The 14,853-nt window shown below is 26.8% G+C and overlaps 1 protein-coding gene across 3 annotated transcripts in view; it reads left to right on the top strand.

The window, feature by feature from the left end:
* The window catches only part of LOC145268769 (uncharacterized), a 319,098-nt gene that overhangs the window by 171,994 nt on the left and 132,251 nt on the right, over positions 1–14,853 (top strand). For 2 of the 3 annotated variants that reach the window (XM_080124370.1, XM_080124369.1), the window contains 2 exons: positions 5,033–5,053; positions 13,923–13,943. In XM_080124370.1, the coding sequence (XP_079980496.1) occupies positions 5,033–5,053; positions 13,923–13,943 (42 nt within the window). The remainder of the gene's footprint in view (positions 1–5,032; positions 5,054–13,922; positions 13,944–14,853) is intronic. The other variant, XM_080124371.1, reaches the window with a different exon arrangement.

Below are 14,853 nucleotides of genomic sequence, written 5' to 3'. Positions count from 1 at the left end.
CTCATTTTAATATTAAAAAAACTTATTTGAATACTTTTCTTCAAAGTGGAATAGAAAAGAGAAGAATGTAGGTAATAAAATATGTCGATGAATAAAAACAGAAATTTCAAGTGGTGTTAAATGAATGACTCGTTAGTAGGGAATAGAAAAGCGTTCATTTCTGAATCCAGAATGAATTTCCTGTTTGTCATTAAAGACATTTTCATTTATGAAGAATACGTATCGTACATCGATGTTGAAGTCAGTGCCACGTGTGTGCGTGGTATCGCGGTAAATCCATGCGTTTGCGGCTATTGTAGTCATGTTGAGTCCATGGTGTTTCTTTTGAATTTCAGGGTTGGATGATCCAGGGAGTATGCACTCTAAGTTGGATTGGGTTTGGAAAAAGTGCTATTTAGTCTCCTGGGTGGAAAAGTGCACAGAGACTGTGTGATCAAAAAAGTATAATTAAAAATAAAACACACACAATATTACTTCAAACTAAAAAAAAAATGTTATTTCAAATATAAGCATATTTTGTTGTGGTGACAATTAGATAATACAAAGTATTTATGATAATTTTATGTTCTTTACAGGTACAGGTGAGGATCGGTCAGTGCCAAATCCTTACGGTTTATTTTTTAATGGTTTTTGGTGAAGATATTTTTTAAATATGGATGAAATATATATTTTTTTTCTTTTATTTATTTTATTTGAATTTGGAACCAGTTTTGCTACAAAATAGATAAGTCCTTTTATTATTTCTCTAGTGTTCGCCCATGTGATAGACAAAAATTCTATTTTTAACAGTATTCGAACCCATGCAGAACTTTATATTTGGGTTTTAGTCGGGGACAATCGGTGCAAAAGTGTGAAAATAAAAAAATGGAATTTACCAGGTGAAGGGCGAATGACAGCATTACCAATACGCATGCATAACGTAATAGCTATTGGTTCATATTTTAATTTTTAGCCTTGCAGCAAACATGTCTTCATAACTCAAGCATTAACGTCAAAGGAAAAAGTAAATCGTAAGCAAAACGTTTTGGTTTCGGTTCTCATTGGTAGCGCACGAGTCATTTTTTTTTTTAACTTTGTAAATCATTACTATATATTGGGTCCTCGCTGCTTTCATTTCTTTTCTTTGCTCACACAACTCCCTTACACACACCTTCACACGCCCAGGCAACGCTGGGCACCCAGACTAGTCTATTATACAAACGAAAATTGTCTGTGTGTTTGTTTGTTTGTATGTCTGTTAAAAACTTTCGACACACGTAATGAACACTGACAAAATTGGTATTGTTAGAAAGATCGATATCTTGGGCGAAAATATTGATAAATTTGCCATAAAGATATATTCTTTGACAATCAACTGGGCTGTTTTTTGCAAGGGTGGGTCAGTTTTTGCATCGACATTTCTGCAAAGTCAGTCACGCCTCGCAATCTCGACGTACAAATAAAACACGATATTTAAAAAATCACAAGTCACTTGGGCGAGACAGCTAACTCGTTTGCTTTTTTTTCACTCCCTTTTCCTCGTGTTACAGGTTCGAGCCTGGCTACTGTGGCCAATTTTTTTTTTCGCTCACACTGGGACTTTATGCTATTTTAATTTTTGTTAAGGCGTTGATTGCTCAATAGACTTACTATACCACCTCTCCACATCCGGGCAACGTTGGGTACTAATAAATAAATAAATAAATGCGAAATCTGCATTAATCAAAATATCATATTTAAGCATATTTTATGACTGGGCAATGCCTGGCGGTCGGCTAGTATATATATATATATATATATATATATATATATACAGAGAGAGAGAGAGAGAGAGAGAGAGAGAGAGAGAGAGAGAGAGAGAGAGCGAGAGAGAGGGAGAGAGAGAGAGTGTGTGAATGACAAAAGTCTGTATTCCAAATTTCATTTTCATTTACAATTCTTGATAACGTTTGTTTTGTAGCACAGAATCAATCACTTAATTATTATATCAATCAGTAATTAATATAATAAGAAAAGTATTGATTTTATACTACGAAACAGATACCGTCAAGAATTGTAAATGTCGACTAAATAAATGAATAAATTGTAAGATGGTCAACATCATGAAATTTGGAATATAGACTTTTGTCAATCATTCATTACATGCTCTGTAATAACATTGAGCTTCTTAAATAAGGATTGGTGTATATATATAGAAAGGAAAATGAAGCGAATAAAGAATATTTCCACAGAGTATATATATATATATATATATATGTTTAAAGAAAAAATAGAAAAAAACCCGAATGAAATTATTAAAAAATCAACGTTTCGTCCTTGTTTCAGAGGACATCTTCAGGATAATTGAAATAATAATCCTCTGAAACAAGGACGAAACGTTGATTTTTTAATAATTTCATTCGATTTTTTTCTATTTTTTCTTTAAACATAACGTCAACCACCGCTGGTATATTATTTTCATTCCTTATACATATATATATATATATATATATATATATATATATATATATATATATATATATATATATATATATATATATATATATATACAGTGATGATCATATTTATTGGCACGGTAAAATAAAAGTTAAATTTTGTCTAATAAATTCTAAAAAAGGGATTAAATTAAAGAAAATAACAAAGTATATTATGTATTTTTAACTGGCCTTTCCGATGCAGCAATCGGATTTTAGAAAAAATAAATAACAAAGGAACAACAAACATAATTGCAAAAAACCCTTGTTCAAAATTATTGGCACGGCTTTGTTTTTCTTTTAGTATCAGTATAATATCAATCAATTTCCGGTTTACGTGCTTTCTGAACTTTTTTATAGCCATATTATGCTTGTTTAACGCTAATTCAGTGAATAATTTTTTTAAGATAGTTTTTAGATAGCGATTTATTTAAACTATTATAAGTGACTAAATTATAATTTTCAATCGCCATGGTTAAAATTAAGGAACACAGCGAAGACGTTAGAAAGCTTGTTGTAGCATGCCATACCAATGGGGAGGGCTATGATAAGATTTCAAAGAAGCTAAACCTTCCCAAATCCACTGTTAGAGCCATAATAAACAAGTTCAAATCGCAAGGCCACGTTATGAGTTTAGAGGGTAGAGGGAGAAAAAGGATTCTTTCCCCAAGAGATGAACGGAAAATTGTTCGACAAGTAAAACAAAACCCAAGGATCTCTGTTGGGGAGATTGTTGATGAACAGAGCACCTCTGGAGTGAATGTATCTCGACATACAGTTGGTAGAGTTTTGAAGAGAGCTGGTTTAAAAGCATGTCGTCCGAGAAAGACTCCCTTATTGAAGCCTATGCACCTGAAAGCAAGGCTAGCCTTTGCAAAACGTCATATTGATAAAGATGTTGCATTCTGGAAACGTGTTCTATGGACTGACGAAACGAAAATAGAGTTATTTGGCCATAATAAAGTGTCTTATATTTACAGAAAATCTGGCGAAGCTTTCCTGCCTAAGAACACCATACCCACAGTGAAGCACGGTGGAGGAAGTTTGATGTTTTGGGGATCCTTTGCTGCCTCTGGACCAGGGCGACTTGTTAAGGTCACAGGTAGCATAAAAAAAGGAAGATTATGTTAAAATATTGGATGAAAACCTGAAAGACTCTGCTAAAGAGCTCTCACTTGGTCGTCGTTGGTGGTTCATGCAAGATAATGACCCAAAGCATTCGGCTAAACTGACTAAGAAATGGCTTGAGGACAATTATATTAATGTTTTGGAGTGGCCATCACAAAGCCCAGACCTTAATCCAATTGAAAATTTATGGAGAACATTAAAATTGAGGGTAATGCAAAGATAGCCTAAGAATCTTATTCAATTGGAGGATTATTGTCAGGAAGAGTGGGCTAAAATTACTACTGAAGAGTGCAACAACTTGGTTGTAAACTATGAAAAGCGACTGAGGAAGGTAATCAAGTCCAAAGGCTATACAATGAATTATTAAATAAATCGTGCCAATAATTTTGAACAAGGGTTTTTTGCAATTATGTTTGTTGTTCCTTTGTTATTTATTTTTTCTAAAATCCGATTGCTGCATCGGAAAGGCCAGTTAAAAATACATAATATACTTTGTTATTTTCTTTAATTTAATCCCTTTTTTAGAATTTATTAGACAAAATTTAACTTTTATTTTACCGTGCCAATAAATATGATCATAACTGTATATATATATATATATATATATATATATATATATATATATATATATATATATATATATATATATATATATATATACTATACTATAACATGGCGATACCCTGCCATCATCAGCCATCAACCAGGGTAATTAAGTTTTGGTAGCTCAAGGCGGTACTGGCACTCCTGATGCCACCAAGCAGATTTTGCCACCCGGCAGGGTATTGAAAAATAAATAATTAAATTTAGCACCAAAAACAAAACAGATCAACAAGGAGAAATTATAACGTCTGTTCCTGCTGAAGTCTTTTCGCTCTCGACTAAATCCAGCTTGATGCATATTGAACTGTGTTCTTAAGACGATCAGAGACGAATTGCAAATTGTGACCCATGAATCCTATTTTTGTAAGAAACGAAATGAGTGTTTTTTAATATTCACTTTTTTGATGAGTAATAGCAACAGAATTAATCGGGGGTCTGCGATATTCAGAGCGATTTTTAATGTTATGTAGTTGCCATGCCAGAGAAAACGAGGGAAAGGCGATAGAGTTAGTGTTGATGTTTGTCGACAGTTTAATGCAAACGAATAATACCAATAAAGTATATACGTTTTATTCATCAAGCATAAAAAGTTCATAGATATTTGAATAAAAATATCATAAGTCCATGTTAAACTCCTGTTTATATGTCAATATGAATAGTTTTATTTGTGTATGTATATCTCTCCCACGAGTTGTTTAAGGTAGTGTCTATTTGACATGAAGGGGTGTATTTTGTACAAATACTATAGATCATATTTTATTGCGGTGACAATTTCTTGATACAAAATTGGATTGATAATTTACGTTTTTTTATTTTATTTTATTTTTATTTCATCTTATTTTTTTTAGGAGAGGAATGGTTCCCAGCAGGTTAGTACCAAATCTTTAATATTTTTCTTTGTTGTTTTCATGAGGATATATTTAAAACTTTTATTAATGACTAGAATTTCCTTCCATTTATTTTGTTTGAACTTGGAGCCGATAGATATTTTCTTCTATTTATTTTAAGTCGATTTTCGTATCAAAATAGGCAACTCCCTTTATCATTTTATATTGTATTTTAATCACTGTTATGTTATTATTTGATTTGTTCATTTTATATACTATTTTTTACCTTTGTCTTATATTTTATTTTATATAATTTGATAATGTTTTATGCCCTTTATATATAGTTCTTAAATTTACTGTTGTTTTCTCTCCCACGAGTTGTTTAAGGTAGTGCGTATTTAACATAAGAATTTTATACATTGTTCAAACTGCTATAAGTCATATTTGTGTGGTTGATACAAGACTGGACTAATAATTTACATTCTTTTTTTTAGGTGAAGTTTGGTTCTTATCTTTTATTTATTTCTTTTATTGTTTTTTGATGGAGATATTTTGAAAACTCCGTTCTGTATATTTTTATATACATTGAAAAAAATTGGACTGAAAATGTAAAACCGATTTAAACGAATATTTGCATTTTTATTAACGTTTGTTCGCACACGTGATAGTCAAACGAAAAAGCTATAAAATATGACAGACCAAGAAAAACGCTACAAAATTAAACATGACAGACCAGCGAAAATGCCGATTCACACTTAAGTGTGACAGCCCAACAAAAATGCTTTTTTAAACTTAAGTGTGGCAGACTAACGAAAATCTCATCCTTAACGTGACAGATGAATTTAAAAATTATTTTAATTTTTAATGTGAAGGGTAGGAGTTGAAAATTGAAAATAAATCACATCAAATTATTGGGAAAAAATAGCAAGGAATAAGTCATCTAAAAGGTCAAAGGTCAAATTGATACACATCGTATTTTGTTGTGATGAACAAGACTAATCAGTTTAGTGGAAATTTTAACTTTTAAAAAATTATTTTTGTTCAAGATATTTTTAACTTTTTAAAATGTCAGAATTTTATCTTGCTTCCAGATAAATTCAACGCTAAAGTAACTAACCTGAAAAAAAAATGACAGCATGGAATAAAAAGGGGGGGGGGGTAAAGAATAAAATATAAAGGTCTTGCTTTGAAACGAAGAAGAGATTTTATTCACAATAAAATTAGTTGCAAATTTTTCCCTTTGTGGGCATTAAATTTAAAAAACGCCAAGGTAACATATAATGAAAAAAAAAATAACACTGATTCTTATAATGAAGATGTCGTATCCATGAACCAATACAATAATATGATGCAAAATAGTAGTTCCTAATCACACTCTCATATGTAACAAATTTTAGGAGCGTACTCACAAATTGAAAGCCAGTCAGGCACGTGCCTTTTCCCTTTTCCTTTTTTTTTTTCGTTTAAAGTCCTTTTAGAATGTTCTCTCCTCCATTTGCATGCAAACCGTAGACATGCAGATGGATTTCAGAAGTATGGCCACGTCGCATATCCGAGGTATTCTTGCCGGGTTTTCTTCTTTGTAGGAGGTTCCAAAATTCCTTGTAACATAAAATAAGGTCTTTTCTTAAAATAATTACACTCCTTCAAATTACGTGCAAAACCGTAACCACGTAGATAGTTTTCAGAAGTATGCCTCGTCGCATACCTCATTTTCAGCGCCGGGCAATGAAACAAACGTCCAATCTCCACGTCGGCGGAATTTCAAAAGAGGGCGAAATCCACGCTGGGCTCGTGACGTCATCAAGGAGCTAGCATTTCCCTTTTCTCCAAATTAAAGGGAGTTTCATACAAACCCAAAATGTACGAAACTAAAAATAAAAAAAGATGCAAAATACAAAAAATCAAATACAAGAACCAGATAAAAAATAGTAAATGCAAACAGGGGGGAGGGATACACCATTATTGGTACAAAAAAAATTCCAACAAAATTGATTGAACAAAAATATTTTTTCTTCTATTTATTTTATTTGAATTTAGAACCAATTTTGCTTCTAAAATTTATTGATGTTTTACTGATGTTCGCACACATGATAAACAGACAAAAACGCTATTTCAAACTTAAGTGTGACAAATCAACGAAAATCCTATTTCAAACTTAAGTGTGACAAATCAACGAAACTCCTATTTCAAACTTAAGTGTGACAAATCAACGAAACTCCTATTTCAAACTTAAGTGTGACAAATCAACGAGAATCCTATTTCAAACTTAAGTGTGACAAATCAACGAGAATCCTATTTCAAACTTAAGTGTGACAAATCAACGAGAATCCTATTTCAAACTTAAGTGTGACAAATCAACGAGAATCCTATTTCAAACTTAAGTCTAACAAATCAACGAAACTCCTATTTCAAACTTAAGTGTGACAAATCAACGAAACTCCTATTTCAAACTTAAGTGTGACAAATCAACGAGAATCCTATTTCAAACTTAAGTGTGACAAATCAACGAGAATCCTATTTCAAACTTAAGTGTGACAAATCAACGAGAATCCTATTTCAAACTTAAGTGTGACAAATCAACGAGAATCCTATTTCAAACTTAAGTGTGACAAATCAACGAGAATCCTATTTCAAACTTAAGTGTGACAAATCAACGAGAATCCTATTTCAAACTTAAGTGTGACAAATCAACGAGAATCCTATTTCAAACTTAAGTGTGACAAATCAACGAGAATCCTATTTCAAACTTAAGTGTGACAAATCAACGAGAATCCTATTTCAAACTTAAGTGTGACAAATCAACGAGAATCCTATTTCAAACTTAAGTGTGACAAATCAACGAGAATCCTATTTCAAACTTAAGTGTGACAAATCAACGAGAATCCTATTTCAAACTTAAGTGTGACAAATCAACGAGAATCCTATTTCAAACTTAAGTGTGACAAATCAACGAGAATCCTATTTCAAACTTAAGTGTGACAAATCAACGAGAATCCTATTTCAAACTTAAGTGTGACAAATCAACGAGAATCCTATTTCAAACTTAAGTGTGACAAATCAATGAAAATACTGTCTAGAATGTTGTCTGAAAATTTCATCTTTCTGTTGAAGATATTGTCATGGATGTGCGTCAGAAGCAGTGATGCGTCATTGAATTCAATTGAGAATGTGGTGACTATGTAAAAATTAATTCTGAAGCACTAAAGGTCGCTTGTTTTAATGGTACCTTTCCTGTCTTCAACTTTTGGAATAAAAAAAGGAGGCTTTACTTTTGGAACGACCCTCGTATGACAAAGTTCGCTCCAGACGCCCATGCACATCCATCGTTCATCGCTGGCGAAATTGCATCGAGAATGGTGATGACTATGTAGAAAAATAAATTTTGAGCACAAAAGGTCGCTCGTACCATTCCAGTCTTCGTAGTTCTTCAACTTTTTTAGTTAACAAAAGGGGGCTTTATATTAGGAACGATCGTCGTATTATAAAAGAAAGACAAAAAAGCAAAAAAAAAAAAAAAAAACCAAAAAAAACAATGAAAATGCTATTTCAAAATTTTAAGAAGCTAATAAGAACGAATGATGATTACCGCAAAGACAGGAAATGTCTATGGACCTTCGCCCTGGAAAGACCAATGTTAAAAGTAGGGGAAAAAACAGTCCACAGGAAAAAAATTTCACAAGTCTTCGGGTCTTGGATGGAAAGTTGTTTTATGATGAAAACTGATGAAGACTACTAGACTAACGCGTCAAACGAGCTGGAACAAAAGAGGCACGTAATAGATCAGATAATTCTGAAGAATACATGCCATAATAGTATTGATAGAAAAGACTGAGACTAACAACATCACGTCTGTGAGGGAGAGGTTGCAGAGAAGAAGAAAGATTGGGTTAATTGAATTGCAGATATGCTATTATATATTTTTGTGTTATTTATTTCGTTATTATATATTTTTGTGTTATTTATTTCGTTATTATATATTTTTGTGTTATTTATTTCGTTATTATATATTTTTGTGTTATTTATTTCGTTATTATATATTTTTGTGTTATTTATTTCGTTATTATATATTTTTGTGTTATTTATTTCGTTATATATTTTTGTGTTATTTATTTCGTTACTATATATTTTTGTGTTATTTATTTCGTTATATATTTTTGTGTTATTTATTTCGTTATTATATATTTTTGTGTTATTTATTTCGTTATATATTGTTGTGTTATTTATTTCGTTATTATATATTTTTGTGTTATTTATTTCGTTATTATATATTTTTGTGTTATTTATTTCGTTACTATATATTTTTGTGTTATTTATTTCGTTATATATTTTTGTGTTATTTATTTCGTTACTATATATTTTTGTGTTATTTATTTCGTTATATATTTTTGTGTTATTTATTTCGTTATTATATATTTTTGTGTTATTTATTTCGTTATTATATATTTTTGTGTTATTTATTTCGTTATTATGTATTTTTTTGTTATTTATTTCGTTACTATATATTTTTGTGTTATTTATTTCGTTATTATATATTTTTGTGTTATTTATTTCGTTATTATATGTTTTTGTGTTATTTATTTCGTTATTATATATTTTTGTGTTATTTATTTCGTTATTATATATTTTTGTGTTATTTATTTCGTTATTATATATTTTTGTGTTATTTATTTCGTTATTATATATTTTTGTGTTATTTATTTCGTTATTATATATTTTTGTGTTATTTATTTCGTTATTATATATTTTTGTGTTATTTATTTCGTTATTATATATTTTTGTGTTATTTATTTCGTTATATATTTTTGTGTTATTTATTTCGTTATTATATATTTTTGTGTTATTTATTTCGTTATTATATATTTTTGTGTTATTTATTTCGTTATTATATATTTTTGTGTTATTTATTTCGTTATTATATATTTTTGTGTTATTTATTTCGTTATTATATATTTTTGTGTTATTTATTTCGTTATTATATATTTTTGTGTTATTTATTTCGTTACTATATATTTTTGTGTTATTTATTTCGTTATTATATATTTTTGTGTTATTTATTTCGTTACTATATATTTTTGTGTTATTTATTTCGTTATATATTTTTGTGTTATTTATTTCGTTATTATATATTTTTGTGTTATTTATTTCGTTATTATATATTTTTGTGTTATTTATTTCGTTATTATATATTTTTGTGTTATTTATTTCGTTACTATATATTTTTGTGTTATTTATTTCGTTATTATATATTTTTGTGTTATTTATTTCGTTACTATATATTTTTGTGTTATTTATTTCGTTGTTATATATTTTTGTGTTATTTATTTCGTTATTATATATTTTTGTGTTATTTATTTCGTTATTATATGTTTTTGTGTTATTTATTTCGTTATTATATATTTTTGTGTTATTTATTTCGTTATTATATATTTTTGTGTTATTTATTTCGTTACTATATATTTTTGTGTTATTTATTTCGTTATTATATATTTTTGTGTTATTTATTTCGTTACTATATATTTTTGTGTTATTTATTTCGTTATTATATATTTTTGTGTTATTTATTTCGTTACTATATATTTTTGTGTTATTTATTTCGTTATTAAATATTTTTGTGTAATTTATTTCGTTATTATATATTTTTGTGTTATTTATTTCGTTATTATATATTTTTGTGTTATTTATTTCGTTATTATATATTTTTGTGTTATTTGTTTCGTTATTATATATTTTTGTGTTATTTATTTCGTTATTATGTATTTTTTTGTTATTTATTTCGTTACTATATATTTTTGTGTTATTTATTTCGTTATTATATATTTTTGTGTTATTTATTTAGTTATTATATGTTTTTGTGTTATTTATTTCGTTATTATATATTTTTGTGTTATTTATTTCGTTATTATATATTTTTGTGTTATTTATTTCGTTATTATATATTTTTGTGTTATTTATTTCGTTATTATATATTTTTGTGTTATTTGTTTCGTTATTATATATTTTTGTGTAATTTATTTCGTTATTATATATTTTTGTGTTATTTATTTCGTTATTATATATTTTTGTGTTATTTATTTCGTTATTAGATATTTTTGTGTTATTTATTTCGTTATTATATATTTTTGTGTTATTTATTTCGTTATTATATATTTTTGTGTTATTTATTTCGTTATTATATATTTTTGTGTTATTTATTTCGTTATTAGATATTTTTGTGTTATTTATTTCGTTATTATATATTTTTGTGTAATTTATTTCGTTATTATATATTTTTGTGTTATTTATTTCGTTATTATATATTTTTGTGTTATTTATTTCGTTATTAGATATTTTTGTGTTATTTATTTCGTTATTAGATATTTTTGTGTTATTTATTTCGTTATTATATATTTTTGTGTTATTTATTTCGTTATTATATATTTTTGTGTTATTTATTTCGTTATTATATATTTTTGTGTTATTTATTTCGTTATTATATATTTTTGTGTTATTTATTTCGTTATTATATATTTTTGTGTTATTTATTTCGTTATTAGATATTTTTGTGTTATTTATTTCGTTATTAGATATTTTTGTGTTATTTATTTCGTTATTATATATTTTTGTGTTATTTATTTCGTTACTATATATTTTTGTGTTATTTATTTCGTTATTATATATTTTTGTGTTATTTATTTCGTTATTAGATATTTTTGTGTTATTTATTTCGTTATTATATATTTTTGTGTTATTTATTTCGTTATTATATATTTTTGTGTTATTTATTTCGTTATTATATATTTTTGTGTTATTTATTTCGTTATTATATATTTTTGTGTTATTTATTTCGTTACTATATATTTTTGTGTTATTTATTTCGTTATTATATATTTTTGTGTTATTTATTTCGTTATTATATATTTTTGTGTCATTTATTTCGTTATTATATATTTTTGTGTTATTTATTTCGTTATTATATATTTTTGTGTTATTTATTTCGTTATATATTTTTGTGTTATTTATTTCGTTATTATATATTTTTGTGGTATTTATTTCGTTATTATATATTTTTGTGTTATTTATTTCGTTATTATATATTTTTGTGTTATTTATTTCGTTATTATATATTTTTGTGGTATTTATTTCGTTATTATATATTTTTGTGTTATTTATTTCGTTATTAGATATTTTTGTGTTATTTATTTCGTTATTATATATTTTTGTGTTATTTATTTCGTTATTATATATTTTTGTGTTATTTATTTCGTTATTATATATTTTTGTGTTATTTATTTCGTTATTAGATATTTTTGTGTTATTTATTTCGTTATTATATATTTTTGTGTAATTTATTTCGTTATTATATATTTTTGTGTTATTTATTTCGTTATTATATATTTTTGTGTTATTTATTTCGTTATTAGATATTTTTGTGTTATTTATTTCGTTATTAGATATTTTTGTGTTATTTATTTCGTTATTATATATTTTTGTGTTATTTATTTCGTTATTATATATTTTTGTGTTATTTATTTCGTTATTATATATTTTTGTGTTATTTATTTCGTTATTATATATTTTTGTGTTATTTATTTCGTTATTATATATTTTTGTGTTATTTATTTCGTTATTAGATATTTTTGTGTTATTTATTTCGTTATTAGATATTTTTGTGTTATTTATTTCGTTATTATATATTTTTGTGTTATTTATTTCGTTACTATATATTTTTGTGTTATTTATTTCGTTATTATATATTTTTGTGTTATTTATTTCGTTATTAGATATTTTTGTGTTATTTATTTCGTTATTATATATTTTTGTGTTATTTATTTCGTTATTATATATTTTTGTGTTATTTATTTCGTTATTATATATTTTTGTGTTATTTATTTCGTTATTATATATTTTTGTGTTATTTATTTCGTTACTATATATTTTTGTGTTATTTATTTCGTTATTATATATTTTTGTGTTATTTATTTCGTTATTATATATTTTTGTGTCATTTATTTCGTTATTATATATTTTTGTGTTATTTATTTCGTTATTATATATTTTTGTGTTATTTATTTCGTTATATATTTTTGTGTTATTTATTTCGTTATTATATATTTTTGTGGTATTTATTTCGTTATTATATATTTTTGTGTTATTTATTTCGTTATTATATATTTTTGTGTTATTTATTTCGTTATTATATATTTTTGTGGTATTTATTTCGTTATTATATATTTTTGTGTTATTTATTTCGTTATATATTTTTGTGTTATTTATTTCGTTACTATATATTTTTGTGTTATTTATTTCGTTATTATATATTTTTGTGTTATTTCGTTACTATATATTTTTGTGTTATTTATTTCGTTATTATATATTTTTGTGTTATTTATTTCGTTATTATATATTTTTGTGTTCTCAGAGACACTTGTTTATATTTAAGGTTTCACAAAACGGCCGGTAGAGGGCATTTCTCATTCAAAGAACAGGGGTCCATAACTCTTTTCAGTCGCCTCATGGCACTGTCATGCAGAAGTGCCAAACAAATTCTTGTTGGGTCGTTCTCTTAAATAATCAAATTCTGCCCAATTCCTACCACTAATCCTCGAGTGACCTTTGGGCCTTGATAAGTGGTGACTCCCTTGTAAAATAATAAAAAAGACTTCAATTTCAAGTTAAGCAAGATACACCAACGAAAATGTTATTTTAAACATAATTGGTATAAATCATTGATTCCTAAAAAAAAAATTCCAGGATTCTGCCCGACCTCCTTTATCTCACTATCGACTGCTGAAATATTGGTTATTTTTAAAAGAGTTTTTGTTGTTCATTCTGTCCGGCGCGTTCAACTAATTAATAATTTTATCGCATCTCTAAAATGATGACAATTTGTTGATACAAGACTCATAATTCATGTTCTTTCTTTATACAGATGAGGATCGAATCCCAGGAGGTCAGTGCCAAATCTTTGGTTTTTTTTATTATCTTCTCATTGGCTGACAAGTATATTTTTTTCTTTTATTTGAATTTGGAGCCGATTTTAGAACATAATATGCGACTCCGTTTATTTTCTAGTATTCGCACACGTGCTAGGCCATCATAAATGCTATTTCAAACTTAAATATGACAGACCAACGAAAATACTATTTCAAAATAAAGTATGAAAAACAGACTTTCTTTATGACAATAGTGCCCCATTCTCTTATAGTAGATTTATATTACTAGAGAATAGCCTCACGTGTAAATAAGTGTTTAGAGCAATAAAGAGAACCGACTTTACAAGAAACAGAAAAAGAAATGCATGAACTCCAATATGTGATTAGAAAGAAGTTTCAGAATCGATTTCTTCTCAAGACAAAAGCCACATAACGGGAGAATATCAGAAAGAATAGAAACACACACATTGAAAGACATTGAGAATTAAGTCTTGGTCTCTACAAACGCAAATTACTTCCAACTATAAATATCTACTACAGTAGAATCTCTAGATACGAAAGATTCTGCACACGAAAAGTTTTCAGCTTAAGAAATGTGATGTGAAAAGTTTTTATTCCTGCAGATGAAAAATTTTCTTTTTAAATCTGGGTTTTATTCGATTTAATTTTTTTTGTAATTTCCTGAAAACATTTGTGTTGATTTTGACTTGGAAAACTTTATTCCCTGGTCTTGAATTTATTTTTTCTACTTTTTTATAATTTTATAAATTAAATTTATTTAAAAATTTTTTTAATTTAATACAATTTTTACCACATTTGAAGAATATGGATTGAAAAAAAGTTTTCTGTATTCATTTTTATCATGCACCATCTAAAATTGCAGGGGTGCAGAAGTTTTTTTTCTTTATATATATATATATACATATA

This window comes from Euprymna scolopes, chromosome 44, assembly GCF_053919585.1.
Source record: "Euprymna scolopes isolate OS-2025 chromosome 44, ASM5391958v1, whole genome shotgun sequence".
In the NCBI taxonomy this organism is placed as follows: Eukaryota; Metazoa; Mollusca; class Cephalopoda; order Sepiida; family Sepiolidae; genus Euprymna; species Euprymna scolopes.
Note: the sequence above shows the minus strand (reverse complement) of the source record. Positions and strands in the feature narration are given on the sequence as shown.